The sequence below is a fragment of the Leguminivora glycinivorella genome, chromosome 25, assembly GCF_023078275.1.
Source record: "Leguminivora glycinivorella isolate SPB_JAAS2020 chromosome 25, LegGlyc_1.1, whole genome shotgun sequence".
Classification (NCBI taxonomy): Eukaryota; Metazoa; Arthropoda; class Insecta; order Lepidoptera; family Tortricidae; genus Leguminivora; species Leguminivora glycinivorella.
Genome location: NC_062995.1, coordinates 3,975,085 through 3,995,359, shown reverse-complemented (window position 1 = coordinate 3,995,359; position 20,275 = coordinate 3,975,085). Strand labels below are relative to the sequence as shown.

General features: G+C 42.5%; 1 protein-coding gene across 1 annotated transcript in view; it reads right to left on the bottom strand.

The window, feature by feature from the left end:
- LOC125239466 (oxysterol-binding protein-related protein 8) overlaps positions 1-20,275 on the bottom strand; it is a 127,941-nt gene that overhangs the window by 71,836 nt on the left and 35,830 nt on the right. Inside the window, 7 exon segments of the mRNA XM_048147075.1 lie at positions 289-409; positions 1,441-1,585; positions 2,890-2,976; positions 4,076-4,249; positions 5,468-5,577; positions 6,639-6,705; positions 8,126-8,898. Of these exon segments, the coding sequence (XP_048003032.1) occupies positions 289-409; positions 1,441-1,585; positions 2,890-2,976; positions 4,076-4,249; positions 5,468-5,577; positions 6,639-6,705; positions 8,126-8,248 (827 nt within the window). The 5' untranslated portion in view covers positions 8,249-8,898.

The following is a 20,275-nucleotide window of genomic DNA, read 5'->3' as shown; positions in this document are numbered from 1 at the left end:
CATAGTATTTCTGGAGCGTAGGGTTAGTTCAAGACCGATGGGTGTGTATTCTGTGACGATATTGACGATTGCATATTATAATAAGTACCTGAGCATAGCATTGCTGCAGAGGGCTAGTTCAAGACCGATGGGTGTGTATTCTGTACCTATTCTGTGACGATATTGACGATATAACACTTTAAGTTCTCGCGCTTTGTACACATATTAAAAGGTAAAAATAATGTTAATTAATCGCGTTCGACCTGTATGTGACTTTAGATATTGACGATTACATATTATAATAAGTACCTGAGCATAGCATTGCTGCAGCGTAGGGCAAGTTCAAGTCCGTCGAGCCAGCAGTGCCCGGCCGCCTGCGACGGCGCGCGGAATATCAGGTGCGCCGTCGGGAGGGGCTGCACCACCGCTCCTGTGGACAAACAGGGTACGTGAATGATTTTAACAAATAGTTTTTAGGTAAAGGCTTTCTTTGCTATTCGAAAACGGATAGCAAAATTGCATTTTATCCACAAAAGTGCAAAGTACTTTCATACAAATTTTAACTTGATATCTTAGGTAGATTTGAATCATAAATATTAAATAAATGGATAGATTTGATTTAGTTTCATGTTTCATAGCCAGTATTTCGTTCGTGTTGGTGTGGTGAAAAAGTTTGTGTTTCACTTGGTGGCAAAGTTTGCTTAACTAAACGTGACTTGTCAGGCTATATTTTATATGTTGCTCTAAATATAAGACGGTCACATTGTTGCAAGACTTGTGACATTGTTCATACATTATTTTTAGGTAGGCCTTATTATACTACTGGGCCTTATTATCTCCAAGCTTGAACGTTATTTAGTAAAATACCTGTGTGCAAAATGACGTAAAGCTTGACCAGAAATATATGATTATTGTTAGGAGCGCGCTGTTATTCTGATGTATGCAGTGACAGTTCAGTTTAGTATGAAGAAAATAGTTCTAATGAAATTCCGCAAGATGGCGCGTCGTCATAAATTTCTGATCAGGCTTTAATTCGCATGAAATTTTCGAGCCCTGGAACTAACTAAATGCGAAGGCCGAGCTCCGCGTAGGGCCGAAGGCCCGGAGCCTCTACAGAATCACAGTTTAAACTTTAAACACACAAAAAATTGTACGCGAATGCCGAAGGCCGAGCTCCGCGTAGGCCTAAAGGCCCGGAGCGTTCAGGGGGTCAGTTCTCTAACAAAAAAAAACAAAAGTGAAAGTGTCTAAATGCGAAGACCGAGCTCCACGAAGGGCTGAATGCTCGGAGCGTCTATAGATTCATAACACACAACAAAAGTGTCTATAGTCGAATTCCGAAAGCCGAGCTCCGCATAGGGCCGAAGGCCCGAAGCAACCAGTCCAAGTCAGTGGAATCAAAAGTATCAAGGCAATTACAAGTTTTTTTTGCTAAAAATGTAAAATATATAATGCACTAACCTATAGTCTCGTTGTGCGGCCCTCTCGGCGCCCAGATGCTCTGCTCGAGTGGGTGGTACAGCTTGAAGCAGAACCCGTCCTTCTTGCTCGGCCGCTCGATCACCTGGCAGGAGGTCAGCAGGACCGTCCCCACCCAGTGGCTGCTCTGTTGATTCGAAATATTGTGACATTGTAGGGAGGACTTAGTTTTTAGAAGCAATAAATACTGAAACAATTTATTAATGCACGTAAAATATCATGCCTCAACCAAAAAACGTGCATTGTTTTATACATACATACAATCACGCCTGTATCCCATGAAGGGGTAGGGTAATTTATAATTTATATATTATAGTAGTGTGACTACTTGAAAAAAAAGAACAAATCGAAAAATATTCAAATAAATAATTTGATTTGTTCCCTAGCTGGGTAGGCAGAGCACATGAAACTACTCAAGTTTCAGTACCACTCTTGGCAAATAAGGGATTGAAAGAAAACGAAACTGTGACATTGCAGTGACAGGTTGCCAGCCTCTCGCCTACGCCACAATTTAACCCATATCCCAGTCGCCTTCTACGACACCCACGGGAAGAAAGGGGATGGTGAAATTCTGAACCCGTCACCACACGGGCAATTGTTTTATGTCTGTTACTTATTAATTTTATTTTTACTGTTAATGTTATGTTAACTATACGTACAACGTTTTGTTAATGTCTATAAAAAAACTATTCTAATTTACTGTTCTTGCGGCAAAATTCAACTAGTAAAAATAGGGGACACAAAGGATAATAGGTATTATAAATTTTTCGACTGTTATTCTTCTGAATGTACTATATAATATTATTTTTTAGCTCAGCAGAAAAGTACAATATCTGAGGGAGAAGCCATATATTCCATATGCAATTATACTCTGTCAAACAAGTCTGTCAGTAAATAAGAACAAAGAAAACTATAGTTATCCTTTTCTCTAGCACCCTAAAGAAAATAATGCATATAGTTTTCTTTGTTCTTATTTACTGACAGACTTGTTTGACAGAGTATAGGAAACAAGCCTGCCGGCGTATTATGATTCCAATTTTATCATTTATCCACGTGGATAAAGCATCCGTCACGCTTTGACAAGTATGTCAGTGTGAGAGTGACAGTTGTCTTACCCACGTGGACAAGTGATAAAATTGTAAGCATGATACGCCGGCTGAATCAGTTATAATTTTTTTTTTTGCAAATACATAAGTCAATATGACCGATTCAGGCATACTATTATTAGTTATTTGTGAAGGGCTTTAACACTTTCGCTGCGGCAATTGTAATTGTAACTAGCTCTAATTTTCTTCATAATTATCTTCCCATCTACCGTTGTGAACGTGTTAATTTAAATTTTAGAAAAATGGTAATGAAGGGTCAAAGTGCAGATAATTGAACTACAGTGATATAATGATATGCGATGTGATTTACCTTAGCAATAGTTACCTTTGCCTTAGAACTCTTGTAGAGCAACAAAAGACCAGGCTTCAGCACACACCACAGCTTCGTCCATGATTTCAGGGACCCGCGGACCTGAAAATTAATGTTTTTTGTGAGAAAAATAATATTTGATTTATTTAGGTACTTAAGGTTGAGATAGAAATGATGAAAATATTTTTTTTTTAATATTGGGGACACCTTACACAGATCAACTCAGCCCCAAACTAAGCAAAGCTTATACTATGGGTGCTAAGCGACGATATACATACATAAATAGATAAATACATACTTATATACATAGAAAACATCCATGACTCAGGAACAAATATCTGTGCTCATCACACAAATAAATGACCGGGATTCGAACCCAGGACGGCGGCTTAGCAGGCAGGGTCACTACCGACTGAGCCAGACCGGTCGTCGACTATTACATCTATCTATATAATTAATTTAGATAATACCAAAGACATATATAACTCCGTATAGACAAATAAAGTCTAAGAAAAAAACGTACCTCAGTACCATACAGAAAAAGGTACGGTGGCCTAGATGGCATTACACCTTCGGGGTACGCTCAGCTAGATGGCGCTAATATTAATATTTGACATTTTAACACATATCTAGGTATTTTAGCTAATAATATGGGCCAAATTGTCAAACCTGAGGTTTAAAAGTTTTAAGCTTTTGTTGAGAGATGGCAGTCTATGCTCTGTGATTACATATTTTACTTTGACAGTAACTCTATAATACTCGATCCTCTTTGATAATACACAGGCATAACATGTATGTCAAATGCGACCCGTGTTATTTCAAGTTATTTGGGCGAAAGCGATTTTTGATATGGATGGATGATATTGATAACATGAGGTATTTATTATACTTACATTTCGATTGTTTGTAAAAGACGATATAATGTAGCTCGACGTCATCAGATATAACAGGATAATAAGTTAAAAATATTTTCTATTGTGTTGTTTATGGGCCTTATTTTAAATACCACCACAACCACCAGTTATAAGTATTATCTTCAGCCAATCAGCAAGTATAACTGATGGGTCCTCTATAGAGTGCAATAACGCAGTGGCCGCCCGTTTTTTTCCTTCCTATAATATTGTCGCTGGGCCTTGTCTACATATAATCTCTGGGTCTTATCTACAGTCTCGTAAGTGGGCCTTATTTTAACAAGTCTTACCTTCAACCAATCAGCAAGAACGACGACTGACGGGTCCTCTATAGAGTGCAATAGCGCAGTGGCCGCCCGTTTTTTCTCCCTCCTATAATGTTGTCGCTGGGCCTTGTAACTCTCTTTGCGGGATAGAGCGGTGCTAGGCGTACGCGATATGCCGCCAACCGCTGTTTCTGATGACTGGAAAAAATAATGTTTTGGGTTCATAATTTGCTAGGTACATGGATGTATGGGAAATTTAGACGTGCACTTAACATTTAACAAGGTATAAGAAAAAAATAATGAGACCTGTAGGGAAGGCGCCTAATAAGGACGCGCAAGGGACGTCGCTTGACGCGCGCCGCGCCGCCTGGCGGCGCCTCTTACGTCTATCCTATACAAAATGTACTGAGGAGACGTTTTTTAAATTACATTCAGGCGGCGTGGCGCTGACGTCCGTCCCGCGTCGGCGGACATGCGTCTCTTGAGTGTGGACGGTCCCTTAAGTTAGCTCATTTTACTTTAAGAAAGATTTTTTTTTGAAAGAGACATTCATCATCATCATCATCATCATCTTTCGCCCGGGATTTCCATAATTGACACGGAATACTGGGCTTATTGAGTGCTAATGTTCAAACTTTAAGAAACCAAGCGTGTTACATACATGTGGATTCAACAGTAAATAAATAATATTCTTACCTTGTCAGATGAGGTCCCATCACGTCAGGCGGGTGATGGCGGTCACCTGAGGCGAGAGTAACCACGTGCGAATGAAAAGTCCCATCGCTGTGTCTCGCTCCAATGTATGGCCGCCGCTCACCGCTGTCGCGCTTAGACCAATGTCGTGGCTGGGACGTAACGTCGGCTCGCCTGTACATTGCAAGTTCCTACCTTGTCGGATGAGGTCCATGGCGGTCACCTAATGCGAGAGTAACCACGTGCGAATGAAAAACACCGTCGCTGGCTGGGTCGTTACGGCTCAGCCACGACATTGGTCTAAGCGCGACAGCGGTGAGCGGCGGCCATACATTGGAGCGAGACACAGTGATGGGGCTTTTCATTAGCACGTATGGCTGCCGCTCACCGCTGTCGCGCTTAGGCCAATGTCGTGGCTGGGACGTAACGTCGGCTCGCCTGTATATTGCAAGTTCCTACCTTGTCGGATGAGGTCCATGGCGGTCACCTAATGCGAGAGTAACCACGTGCGAATGAAAAACACCGTCGCTGGCTGGGTCGTTACGGCTCAGCCACGACATTGGTCTAAGCGCGACAGCGGTGAGCGGCGGCCATACATTGGAGCGAGACACAGTGATGGGGCTTTTCATTAGCACGTATGGCTGCCGCTCACCGCTGTCGCGCTTAGACCAATGTCGTGGCTGGGACGTAACGTCGGCTCGCCTGTATATTGCAAGTTCCTACCTTGTCGGATGAGGTCCCGTCAGGCGGGTGATGGCGGTCGCCGGACGCGGGGGTCGCGGGGGTGGCCGCGGCGCCGGGCGAACGCGGGGGAGGGGTTAGCGTCGGCTCGCCTGAAAGATGCAGTTTCGGGGTTAAAATTATGTCTATTATTTTTGGGCATTTTCAGAATTCGGGTCCCCCAATTTGTGTAAGTTGTTGACCAAAATTAACTCGCTGTCAGTTCTGTGACGACAATTAAGCATAAAATATGTCTAAAAATGTACTTTTTTCTCGTTATGAATGTAGATTATCGCTTAAAGTATATGTAATTAACACAAAAATAATGTTTTTATTGAAAAAGCATGCTTTATCGTCATAAAACTGACAGCGATTTATTTTTGTTAATATTATCAAATGTTTCTTTTTGACCCAGCCCAGTGGTTAACTGGTAGAGAATGCCTTAAGGCAAAACGTCCACCATTTGTATTTATTTAAAAAAATCCCATATAAAATATGAATTTCGTGAAATTGTTTAGTGACAAGATTTTGTTTATAGCTTGGTTTGACTCTAGGCCTTATCAGAATCAGTTCGATTTCCTCAAAACGTTTTCCTTCATAAAATTAATAATAAGTAGAGTGAAGGCTAAAACACTTAAAAAATCGATTTATTTCGCAATTACTAGCTAATGATCATATTGCGCACAACTCTAGTTCACATGCAATTTTCAGATATCGAAGTGCCTACAGTTGAGTTCACAAACATCTATGGAAACCAACATTGCAAATATATGTACACTACATGTATCATGCGCGGATGAAGCTCCTGAATAGCTGAAGGATCTTAGGATCGTAGGGGGTAATTGCACAAAATATCCCGATGGGTCGAAGTGTATCCGTAAGGGCCCCCGCAGATTTAAGATAAGATATCATGCGCGGATCCAGGGGGAGGGGTTCATGGCAAATAGACCACGTGACCCACCCTTGGGACCTGGGCCTTTACCACGTGGCACTGTAGACGCCCGCATTGCGCCGCGCCCGCGCCGCGTTCGCGCGCGCGATGAGCGCGAGGCCGGCGTGATCCGCGCGCGCCCTGTTTCAACAGTCATCGCGCCGGCGGACGCCACGCTGCGTCGCGCTGTGTGTTTGGCCAAGCCTTAAAAGTAATAATGATGACAAAAATGCAAATACTAACCGTATGTGGGCGGTGTGGTAGGCGCTGACGCTGGTAGTATAACGTTCAGCGACGGATTAGTCGGCTTCTGTAACATTCAAAACAAGGGTTACAATAAAGGTAACATTTCAGAACAGCTGGAACTAAAGTAGGTAATAATCAGTGATCGGAACTATGGGAGCAAAACTTTAACAAAACTTGCTAAGTGGACATTATAGAGTGCTTACAGCCATGAAAATAATAATATCCTTGTAGTAATGTATTGGACATCTTGGATTCAGGTATATAATTAAATTTAACACTGATCTGAAGATAATAATCTTGGTTTTCTTTTTAATTTATGTCAGCTCTAAGGTTTTTTTTTTTTATGGGATAGGAGGCAAACGAACAGACAGGTCGCCTGATGGTAAGCGATCACCGCCGCCCATGGACACCCGAAACACCAGAGGTGTTGTAGGTGCGTTGCCGGCCTTTAAGATGGGTGTACGCTCTTTTCTTGAAGATTTGAAGGTCGTATCGGTCCGGAAATACCGCAGGCGACAATTCATTCCACAGTTTAGCTGTGCGGGGCAGGAAGTTTCTGGAGAAACGCACAGTTGAGGACTGCCAGCCATCTAGATGATGATGATGGTTTTGTTAAAGTTTTGGTCCCATAGTTCCGATCACTGGTAATAATACTGGTAAATGAAACAGAGAACTATAATGTTACATTTGACCCAGAAGAATCGGGCTTACACAAGCGCGGATCCACCTTGTGCCGGGGGGGGGGGGGGGTCACGTGGTAAAGGCCCGGGGCCCCAGGCCCCCCCGTGGTCTATTTGTATGGCCAACTTAGGCTCCAGGGGGGGGGGGGGGCAATGGGCTTACATTAAACAGAGACTTGACTTGACTCTATCTATCTATCTAACCGCGCTCTTAAATTCAGTACGACTTAATACGACGCCTTAGTGCGTTTTCACATAGGACCGATACCCCATACATTACAGGCGCCATCTTGGGTTTTTCCATTGACTCCTTCCGACATCCGATATCGGATCGAATAATGTGAAAGCGGACTTACGCGGTACTCGGACATTAGCCGACGCCTTTAGACACTTAAAGCTCGGTCACACATGCGCGTTTTGAGAGCGTAGGCGGAGCGTCAGCGGAGCGGAATGATAGCGGTGCGCCGGACGAACGCTAGCGTTGCGCCCAGGGGACGTCGACGAGAACTAACGAGCGCGGAATGCGAGCGGAATGCGTGCGGATTGCGAGCGGAATGCGCGCGCATTCAGCGCGCATTCCTCTCAGATAACGCTACGCCATCAAAACGCTTTGTGTGGCGGAGAGGCTTTACTGTTATTCTCTGATTGGCCTTCTCAATAGCTGTAGTTCCCACCACGTTTCACGTCAATCATTGGGCCTGTGTCTCTGACGTAGCGTGCCCTATTTTTTTTGTATTTTTGTTGCCAGGCAACCGAAAGACTTGAGCCTTGGGTGTCCACGGTAGGCTCTCCAGTAAGACTCACCTTAGAAATATAATGTGGCGTAGAAGTGTGGAACGGCGGCGGGTGGTCCGGAGGACGCGGCGCGGGCGACGGCGGGGTGGCGGCGGGCGGGGGGGAGGGCTCGAGGGCTGGGGAGGAGCTCATGGCGTCAGCGCATCACGGACACAGGGGTGAGGGTGATTAGGGAGAGCGGGGATTAGGTTGGGTCGTGGTAGGTTGTACGATGAATATAGGGTTGTGTATTAGGAATATTGAATCGTTGCAGTTAGGATGTAAGAATAGCGGGCTTGGTAATTAGGTTGTACGTTAGGAATAGGGTTGTGTATTAGGGATATTGGACCGTGGCAATTAAGATGTATAGTAGGAATAGGGATCGTGTTATTTAGGTTGTGTATTGGGAATATTAGTGACAATTAGATTTTATAGTAAGAATAGGGGTTATGGTATTTAGGTTATTATGAAAAAGTGATGAGAATGAAATAATGTAGTAATAATATATAAATAATTACTATATTTTACATACAATTGGACTAGAATATAGCTTAAGATTTTTAATTATAATACACGAAAAAATTATAGCGTATATATATGTCACTGGCACTTCAGGAAAATTCTATAAAATATAGAAAATATATTTATTTACTTAAAGTTACTATTGCAATTATCATAAGAAGTTTCTATGTAAATATATTTGCCTTTTTATTTGGAATGGTATAGCGTGCTTACATTATTTAATAAAATGGAATGATTGGGAAGAAAATGATCACAGGATGTTAGGGATAAGGTTCATTGTCCTGTAACAAGTAAATATATTTTTAGTTAAATAATTATACGATATAAACAAATTTATACAATTTAAATCAATCGAGCCCCAAACTTTGGCAGAATATTAGGTATTTGTCAGAACTTTTAGTCTGAGGTAGGTACAGCACAGCGGATATCATGTCGCTTGAATCTAGAGCCAACTGGGGAAGTACCTCCGTCTTACAGAAGACCGCAGCCGAATAGCACTAGACCCTACTCGTAATGTTGTGTTCCTGCCGGTGAGTAAGGCCAGAGCTCAACGAGGGTGCGGTGTGCTGCGACCATAAATAATATAGATTTTTAAGGCAGGTTCACACACTATTAATTTAATAAAGCTAGTTATACAATACCACCACCGTTGACCACGAATGCTGTAAAGTGTTCGAAACGTCGGGATGAATTGTAAATTCATTATACGCGATTTAATCCGTTTCCATAGTTTTATTTTATATTTAAATAATAAAACTCTGCCTGTTACTTGATAATATCAGAGTTATTTCAAACATTTTCCTTAAATTATGAGTTTTTCAATAATTTTTCCTGTTTCCGTTGCCTAAAATCACTGATAAAACTTCGTAACAAACAACTCGAAGGCTGCCCTAGCAAATTTCAACGTATTGTTCACGTATTTTTGAAATAATTTCCTTTTTACAAATATCGTTATCAATAAAATTTGCGGGCAATGTAAACAAACATTGTATTCAAAATGTTTTTGATTTCCATTCTACTTCATATTTTTGAATTAAACGAAATATTTATGGCAAATTACACACCTTAGGCGGGACTCAAGCCTGTGGCATTGACGGTGCAGCCGCTCTAACTAACTAAGCTACAGAGGCCTTCTGGATGCGTGCGAATTTTTACATGCCCTTTATTGCCTACCCTCCATTCCTAAACGCCTTAGGCACACCTCGGACACTGGCGATCAAATATATGAAAGAGGCGCGTTCTTAGCATACAGTCTAAAGCTCGTGTAGATGAACGCGCACTATGCTTGTATGAGTGAAATATGACAGGTCGACTGTTCGCGTTTTTGACAGGCGGCAACTGTGAGGTAACCGAGAGGGGGTGGGCGACTCTTTCAGCGGGGAACGGGAGTAGCCATACTGTACGATAGTACTCTTTATTATACTGTGCCTCAATTTTACTGATCGAGAATTTGTGAGTAACAGTGTGGTAACTCATACTAGACTTATTTTTAACCACCGGCGCAAAAACGACGGGGTGTTGTCTCTGTCTGTCTGTTCGTGTGTGTATGTGTATGTGGCATCGTAGCTCCCGAACGGATAAACCGAACCGGTTTAGATTTAATAGTTTTTTTTTGTTCGAAACCTGAATTAGTCGGGAGTGTTCTTAGCCATGTCACAGGCCATGTTTCATGAAAATCGGTCAACAGGGCCGGGGCTTTTACAAAATTTTAATTTTGTGGTTACAAGGTGGTCCGCATTTGTATGGAAGTAAAATAAATATGACTAATCCTTTCTCCACATGGTTCCCTTTGTTCTATTATGAATTAGTAGTTTATGTACCAAATTTTAACCCATTTGCTCATTATTTTCAGGTCGCTCAAAATACATTTAAAATTGGATATCTCCTATAATAAAATAAAAACCGAAATAATTAAAACATTGCAAACTGCCCGGTTCATGTTTTATTTAGCTCTAATGAAACAGGGAAAAATATAATTAAACCATTAAAATACCTCCATGTAAGATTTTTTCTTTAGTTGAAGTTCATTTCATACATTTCAGTATGGCATTATTGCTTTATTTTGAGCGACCTCTAAATAAAGTCTGATTGTTCTCAAAATTGGTTGACATGTTTTTAATAAGTTTTCGTGTAGAAATAACCATGTGGAGCTCAAACAATTAAAAAATTTTTTTTTGGACCACCCTTGGTTAGCTTATTATTATGCAGAAACGTCTGCGAGCGACACCACATATTTTTAAATTAGGAATTGTTTCATTCTACTTCATTAAATACTGGTTAATAATCATGAAATACTGAAATGTGACGCTTTCTCTTTTTGAGCATTATGCTCTAACCTAACAAATTTAAATTTTGTAAAAGCCCCGGCCTTGTTGACCGATTTTCATGAAACATGGCTAGGAACACTCCAGACTAATTCAGTTTTCAAACAAAAAAAACTGTCTAAATCAGTTCATCCGTTCGGGAGCTACGATGCCACAGACAGACAGACACGTCAACCTTATAACACCCCGTCGTTTTTGCGTCGGGGGTTAAAAGTAAGGATGTACCGACTAGTCGCCGACTAGTCGGGAAAGCCGACTATCCGGCTACATTTGTAGTCGGCGATTAGTCGGCAAAAAAGGCCGATTAGTCGGCACTTCATTAGTTATAGAAAAACAGTACAAAACTAAATTATCAGCTGAAAAGTATGGTTTTAGTATGTACCTATTCGTACCTTTGTTAAAACAACAAATATCTGTAATCATCACAGAAATAAATTTCCTACCTAGGATTTCATAGGCAAGATCACTACCCACTAAGCCAAGCCGGTTGTTAAAAATAGAAAATGTATATAAATATTGTCATGAACCTTTGAACCTGTAAAAAATCACAAAAAGCGCGAAGAAAGGATCAAAAATTACATTGAAAATGTGAATTTAGTCGAAAATTATGTTTTGGCCGACTAGCCGACTAGTCGGCCGACTAATCGGCCACCCAAGCGCCGACTAGTCGGTAGTCGGCCTAGTCGGCCAAATCAATAGTCGGTACATCCCTAGTTAAAAGCATGTTTTGACATTTTTATGACAATGTAATTGTTTAGTAATATGTCCTATTATTATAAGTTATATAATTTTACCTTACCTATTTATTATTCACATGTTAGAGGGAAAACTACATAAGTATTGGAAAACCATTAGTATCTAATTGCACCTAATGTACCAATTAATGTATTTAATGTATTAAATTGTCAATGCGTAATTGCATACTACTACTATAAAGAAATAGAAACATATTATTTTCATATCGTAACATTTTTTTATCAAGCAGAAACCGCCGACGTTTCTAAATTAAAACCATCTTAAAGGCCGGCAACGCACCTCCAACACTTCTGGTGTTTCGGGTGTCCATGGGCGGCAGTGATCGCTTACCATCAGGCCATCGTTTTCCTCCTATCCCATAAAAAAAAAACTAGTGAATCTTAATTTAGCGATACTGAAGATTTAAACATCCATGACTCAGGATTACCGGGATTGTAACTCAGGACCGTCGGCTTAGCAGGCAGGGTCACTACACTCACTACCAACTAGGCCAGACCAGCCCCTTTAGCAGAACTTGCCTTGTCGCGCGCGAGTCCATACATCAAGCGCGACTTCAAGTATGGACTCACGCGCGGCAAGGCAAGTTGTGCTAAAGGGTCAGGACCCTATTTCTCGAATTTTATTAGGCTAATAATATTAACATAGTGAATAAGTAACATATATCCTATATTGTATGCCCTAGCAGGGTATCATGTACCTACTAAGACCTATGTAAGACCTTTGTACTGATGAACATGATAACAATGGATTAAATGAATATGAATATTAGTCCACCAACTGTCAATTCGTACAGGTCGCCATGACAACCAGGGACCGGACAACCCCTTCCGCGCTACAAGCCTTTCATTGGGAATCCCTAACGTAAGGACGACCCAATCGAGAGACTCTCCCTTTCGAACTGCAAGCCCATTCATTTGACTAGCCCTTACAAAAAACTAAGCAAAACAATAAAGCTAGCCCTGTGCATTGGCTTAGCGCTATCCGATACGGCTTGCAAGCCTTTAATAAGGGTTACCCTTATTTTAAGCGCTATTTATAAGGCTTTCCCTTTTGTTAAAGCGTAGTCGAGCCTTGCGTAAAAGAGACAGGATTATGAATCTAAGCTATTGTAAGAACAGGAAGGAAAATGCGCTGTTGCCACTCCGCACTATGCGCCCCATTTTTAATTTTGCAACGAAACATGTTTTCGTTGGATAAAAGTAGAACACGGCTAGAAATTATTTTTAATGAACTGGGAGACAAGGAAGTGATGGATCGCCTGATGGTAAATGATCATCGCCGCCCATAGATCAGTATGTACGTTCGTACGTATGAATGTATGTAGGTATGTATGCATGAATATAATTATGTAAATATGTATGTATGCATGTAAATATACAGTGTTGGCCGAAAATCAATACAATTAACCATTAACATTACACATTGAAAACGTTAATTGCCAACATAAAAACAAGCCGTTTTCGTCATCCAACTCGCCTTGATGAGTTAATTGGGTGAGCAGTTCCTAAGATAGAGCTGATGCTGAACCCTGGCTTTTCCCAGGGGAACGCGGGTTTGGTTTAACATAGGCAAGCGCTGTTTTCGTCATCGGACTTGTCTTGATGAGTACTTGTGTGAGCAGTAACCAAGGTAGAGCTGATGCTGAACCCTGGCTACTCCTAAGGGAACTCGGGTTTCGTGCAACATAGGCAAACGCTGTTTTCTTCATCGGACTTGTATTGATGAGTACTTGAGTGAGCAGTAACCAAGGTAGAGCTGATGCTGAACCCTGGCTTTTCCCAGGGGAACGCGGGTTTGGAGTAACATAGGCAAGCGCTGTTTTCTTCACCGGACTTTTCTTGGTGAGTACTTGTGTGAGCAGTAACCAAGGTAGAGCTGATGCTGAACCCTGGCTATTCCTAGGGGAACGCGGGTTTGGAGTAACATAGGCAAGCGCTGTTTTCGTCATCGGACTTGTCTTGATGAGTACTTGAGTGAGCAGTAACCAAGGTAGAGCTGATGCTGAACCCTGGCTTTTCCCAGGGGAACGCGGGTTTGGAGTAACATAGGCAAGCGCTGTTTTCTTCACTGGACTTGTCTTGGTGAGTACTTGAGTGAGCAGTAACCAAGGTAGAGCTGATGCTGAACCCTGGCTTTTCCCAGGGGAACGCGGGTTTGGAGTAACATAGGCAAGCGCTGTTTTCTTCACCGGACTTGTCTTGGTGAGTACTTGTGTGAGCAGTAACCAAGGTAGAGCTGATGCTGAACCCTGGCTATTCCTAAGGGAACTCGGGTTTCGTGCAACATAGGCAAACGCTGTTTTCGTCATCGGACTTGTCTTGATGAGTACTTGAGTGAGCAGTAACCAAGGTAGAGCTGATGCTGAACCCTGGCTTTTCCCAGGGGAACGCGGGTTTGGAGTAACATAGGCAAGCGCTGTTTTCTTCACCGGACTTTTCTTGGTGAGTACTTGTGTGAGCAGTAACCAAGGTAGAGCTGATGCTGAACCCTGGCTATTCCTAGGGGAACGCGGGTTTGGAGTAACATAGGCAAGCGCTGTTTTCGTCATCGGACTTGTCTTGATGAGTACTTGAGTGAGCAGTAACCAAGGTAGAGCTGATGCTGAACCCTGGCTATTCCTAAGGGAACTCGGGTTTCGTGCAACATAGGCAAACGCTGTTTTCGTCATCGGACTTGTCTTGATGAGTACTTGAGTGAGCAGTAACCAAGGTAGAGCTGATGCTGAACCCTGGCTTTTCCCAGGGGAACGCGGGTTTGGAGTAACATAGGCAAGCGCTGTTTTCTTCACTGGACTTGTCTTGGTGAGTACTTGAGTGAGCAGTAACCAAGGTAGACCTGATGCTGAACCCTGGCTTTTCCCAGGGGAACGCGGGTTTGGAGTAACATAGGCAAGCGCTGTTTTCTTCACCGGACTTGTCTTGGTGAGTACTTGTGTGAGCAGTAACCAAGGTAGAGCTGATGCTGAACCCTGGCTATTCCTAGGGGAACGCGGGTTTGGAGTAACATAGGCAAGCGCTGTTTTCGTCATCGGACTTGTCTTGATGAGTACTTGAGTGAGCAGTAACCAAGGTAGAGCTGATGCTGAACCCTGGCTATTCCTAAGGGAACTCGGGTTTCGTGCAACATAGGCAAACGCTGTTTTCGTCATCGGACTTGTCTTGATGAGTACTTGAGTGAGCAGTAACCAAGGTAGAGCTGATGCTGAACCCTGGCTTTTCCCAGGGGAACGCGGGTTTGGTGTAACATAGGCAAGCGCTGTTTTCGTCATCGGACTTGTTTTGATGAGTACTTGAGTGAGCAGTAACCAGAGCACAGTGTGGGATCAGACCTCATTTTTGATCATGGTCTTTTTATTGTAAAAACCGGTAGCCTAGACCAAAACAATGCTACGACTAAAATTCCCGAATGTCAAATATGACTAGTTAACGAGAAATTATTTTTTGAAATTTAGGGTAAATGTACCCGAAAATTGACTAAAACTCAAAATATCCTGAGAACGGTATCGATTATCAAAAAACACTTTTAAGAGAACTTATAGAACTACCAATATACTATCGTATGGAATAATCAGCACGGTAATAGCATCATTCATATCGGTATTAGAACCAAATTAGTAATTTTCGATTTTGATTTTTTTTCTCGAAAGTTCCTGTATATTAGCATTTCTTTTATTAACACGCTTTTATTAGGTCGTCGTGTATGTAACTATGTATGTAATGGAATCTAAGGAAGCTAATTTAACCATCTTCCAGGAGTCGTAGCGTAATGAAAATTGGCAGCTATATGTAGTTCCGATGACAATACAATAATATGGTACTGTTGAGCTGATCTGATGATGGAGTCGGAAGATATGAACTGGAACTACATGATGGAACATCGTATCATAGCCGTTTTTGGGTTTCTTAGAAAAGTCTTGTAATGAACTTTGACTACAATTAGGTTTCAAGGTCTGATGATGAAGCCGAAAGATATGAACTGGAACTACATGATGGAACATCGTATCATAGCTGTTTTTGGGTTTCTTAGAAAAGTCTTGTAATGAACTTTGACTACGATTAGGTTTCAAGGTCTGATGATGGAGCCGGAAGATATGAACTGGAACTACATGATGGAACATCGTATCATAGCTGTTTTTGGGCTTCTTAGGAAAGTCTTGTAATGAACTTTGACTACAATTAGGTTTCAAGGTCTGATGATGGAGCCGGAAGATATGAGCTGGAACTACATAATGGAACATCGTATCATAGCTGTTTTTGGGCTTCTTAGAAAAGTCTTGTAATGAACTTTGACTACGATTAGGTTTCAAGGTCTGATGATGGAGCTGGAAGATATGAACTGGAACTACATGATGGAACATCGTATCATAGCTGTTTTTGGGCTTCTTAGAAAAGTCTTGTAATGAACTATGACTACGATTAGGTTTCAAGGCCTGATGATGGTGCCGGAAGATAAGAACAGAAAAAGGGGGGGGGGCTCGAGGGGGGAAGCATGAAAAAAGATCAACGTAGTATTTAAAATAAGTTGGGTTAGCGTTTTCTTGTGACCTTTCAGAGTAAACAAAGGGGGGCTCGGGGGGCAAAGCCCCCCGCATAAAAGAAAGATCAACGTTGTATTTAAAATAAGTTGGGTTAGGGTTTTCTTGTTACCCTTAAGAGTAACGAAAAGGGGGCTCGGGGGCGAAGCCCCCATATAAAAGAAAGATCAACGTAGTATTTAAAATAAGTTGGGTTAGCGTTTTCTTGTGACCTTTAAGAGCAAACAAAGGGCGGCTCGGGGGGCGAAGCCCCCCGCATGAAAGAAAGATCAACGTAGTATTTAAGATAAGTTGGGTTAGCGTTTTCTTGTGACCTTTAAGAGCAAACAAAGGGGGCTCAGGGGCGAAGCCCCCGCATAAAAGAAAGATAAACGTAGTATTTAAAATAAGTTGGGTTAGCGTTTTCTTGTGACCTTTAAGAGCAAACAAAGGGGGCTCGGGGGCGAAGCCCCCGCATGAAAGAAAGATCAACGTAGTATTTAAGATAAGTTGGGTTAGCGTTTTCTTGTGACCTTTAAGAGCAAACAAAGGGGGGCTCGGGGGCGAAGCCCCCGCATAAAAGAAAGATCAACGTTGTATTTAAAATAAGTTGGGTTAGGGTTTTCCTGTTACCCTTAAGATTAACGAAAAGGGGGCTCGGGGGCGAAGCCCCCGCATAAAAGAAAGATTAACGTAGGATTTAAAATAAGTTGGGTTAGCGTTTTCTTGTGACCTTTAAGAGCAAACAAAGGGGGGCTCGGGGGGCGAAGCCCCCCGCATAAAAAAAGATAAACGTTGTATTTAAAATAAGTTGGGTTAGGGTTTTCTTGTGACCCTTAAGAGTAACGAAAAGGGGGCTCGGGGGCGAAGCCCCCGCATAAAAGAAAGATCAACGTAGTATTTCAGATAAGTTGGGTTAGCGTTTTTTTGTGACCTTTAAGAGCAAACAAAGGGGGGCTCGGGGGGCGAAGCCCCCCGCATAAAAGAAAGATAAACGTTGTATTTACAATAAGTTGGGTTAGGGTTTTCTTGTGACCCTTAAGAGTAACGAAAAGGGGGGCTCGGGGGGCGAAGCCCCCGCATAAAAGAAAGATTAACGTAGTATTTAAAATAAGTTGGGTTAGCGTTTTCTTGTGACCTTTAAGAGCAAACAAAGGGGGCTCGGGGGCGAAGCCCCCGCATGAAAGAAAGATCAACGTAGTATTTAAGATAAGTTGGGTTAGCGTTTTCTTGTGACCTTTAAGAGCAAACAAAGGGGGCTCGGGGGCGAAGCCCCCGCATAAAAGAAAGATCAACGTTGTATTTAAAATAAGTTGGGTTAGGGTTTTCCTGTTACCCTTAAGATTAACGAAAAGGGGGGCTCGGGGGGCGAAGCCCCCCGCATAAAAGAAAGATTAACGTAGGATTTAAAATAAGTTGGGTTAGCGTTTTCTTGTGACCTTTAAGAGCAAACAAAGGGGCTCGGGGGCGAAGCCCCCGCATAAAAAAAGATAAACGTTGTATTTAAAATAAGTTGGGTTAGGGTTTTCTTGTGACCCTTAAGAGTAACGAAAAGGGGGCTCGGGGGCGAAGCCCCCGCATAAAAGAAAGATCAACGTAGTATTTCAGATAAGTTGGGTTAGCGTTTTTTTGTGACCTTTAAGAGCAAACAAAGGGGGCTCGGGGGCGAAGCCCCCGCATAAAAGAAAGATAAACGTTGTATTTACAATAAGTTGGGTTAGGGTTTTCTTGTGACCCTTAAGAGTAACGAAAAGGGGGGCTCGGGGGCGAAGCCCCCGCATAAAAGAAAGATTAACGTAGTATTTAAAATAAGTTGGGTTAGCGTTTTCTTGTGGCCTTTAAGAGCAAACAAAGGGGGCTCGGGGGCGAAGCCCCCGCATGAAAGAAAGATCAACGTAGTATTTAAGATTAGTTGGGTTAGCGTTTTCTTGTGGCCTTTAAGAGCAAACAAAGGGGGGCTCGGGGGGCGAAGCCCCCCGCATGAAAGAAAGATCAACGTAGTATTTAAGATAAGTTGGGTTAGCGTTTTCTTGTGACCTTTAAGAGCAAACAAAGGGGGGCTCGGGGGGCGAAGCCCCCCGCATGAAAGAAAGATCAACGTAGTATTTAAAATAAGTTGGGTTAGCGTTTTCTTGTGACCTTTAAGAGCAAACAAAGGGGGGCTCGGGGGGCGAAGCCCCCCGTATAAAAGAAAGATTAACGTAGTATTTAAAATAAGTTGGGTTAGCGTTTTCTTGTGACCTTTAAGAGCAAACAAAGGGGGGCTCGGGGGGCGAAGCCCCCCGCATGAAAGAAAGATCAACGTAGTATTTAAGATAAGTTGGGTTAGCGTTTTCTTGTGACCTTTAAGAGCAAACAAAGGGGGCTCGGGGGCGAAGCCCCCGCATGAAAGAAAGATCAACGTAGTATTTAAAATAAGTTGGGTTAGCGTTTTCTTGTGACCTTTAAGAGCAAACAAAGGGGGCTCGGGGGCGAAGCCCCCGTATAAAAGAAAGATTAACGTAGTATTTAAAATAAGTTGGGTTAGCGTTTTCTTGTGACCTTTAAGAGCAAACAAAGGGGGCTCGGGGGCGAAGCCCCCGCATAAAAGAAAGATCAACGTGGTATTTAAAATAAGTTGGGTTAGGGTTTTCTTGTTACCCTTAAGATTAACGAAAAGGGGGGCTCGGGGGGCGAAGCCCCCCGCATAAAAGAAAGATTAACGTAGTATTTAAAATAAGTTGGGTTAGCGTTTTCTTGTGGCCTTTAAGAGCAAACAAAGGGGGGCTCGGGGGGCGAAGCCCCCGCATGAAAGAAAGATCAACGTAGTATTTAAGATAAGTTGGGTTAGCGTTTTCTTGTGACCTTTAAGAGCAAACAAAGGGGGGCTCGGGGGGCGAAGCCCCCCGTATAAAAGAAAGATTAACGTAGTATTTAAAATAAGTTGGGTTAGCGTTTTCTTGTGACCTTTAAGAGCAAACAAAGGGGGGGCTCGGGGGCGAAGCCCCCGCATGAAAGAAAGATCAACGTAGTATTTAAGATAAGTTGGGTTAGCGTTTTCTTGTGACCTTTAAGAGCAAACAAAGGGGGGCTCGGGGGCGAAGCCCCCGCATGAAAGAAAGATCAACGTAGTATTTAAAATAAGTTGGGTTAGCGTTTTCTTGTGACCTTTAAGAGCAAACAAAGGGGGGCTCGGGGGCGAAGCCCCCGTATAAAAGAAAGATTAACGTAGTATTTAAAATAAGTTGGGTTAGCGTTTTCTTGTGACCTTTAAGAGCAAACAAAGGGGGGCTCGGGGGGCGAAGCCCCCCGCATGAAAGAAAGATCAACGTAGTATTTAAGATAAGTTGGGTTAGCGTTTTCTTGTGACCTTTAAGAGCAAACAAAGGGGGCTCGGGGGCGAAGCCCCCGCATAAAAGAAAGATCAACGTGGTATTTAAAATAAGTTGGGTTAGGGTTTTCTTGTTACCCTTAAGATTAACGAAAAGGGGGGCTCGGGGGGCGAAGCCCCCCGCATAAAAGAAAGATCAACGTAGTATTTAAAATAAGTTGGGTTAGGGTTTTCTTGTTACCCTTAACATTAACGAAAAGGGGGGCTCGGGGGCGAAGCCCCCGCATAAAAGAAAGATTAACGTAGTATTTAAAATAAGTTGGGTTAGCGTTTTCTTGTGACCTTTAAGAGCAAACAAAGGGGGGCTCGGGGGGCGAAGCCCCCGCATAAAAGAAAGATAAACGTTGTATTTAAAATAAGTTGGGTTAGGGTTTTCTTGTGACCCTTAAGAGTAACGAAAAGGGGCTCGGGGGCGAAGCCCCCGCATAAAAGAAAGATCAACGTAGTATTTAAGATAAGTTGGGTTAGCGTTTTCTTGTGACCTTTAAGAGCAAACAAAGGGGGGCTCGGGGGGCGAAGCCCCCGGCATAAAAGAAAGATCAACGTTGTATTTAAAATAAGTTGGGTAATGGTTTTCCTGTGACCCTTAAGAGCAAATAAAGGGGAGCTCGGCAAAAAAGAAATACTTAATTAAGTATCTACAATAAGTTATATTAGGGTTTTCTTGTGACCCTTAAAAGTGAATATAGGCAGCC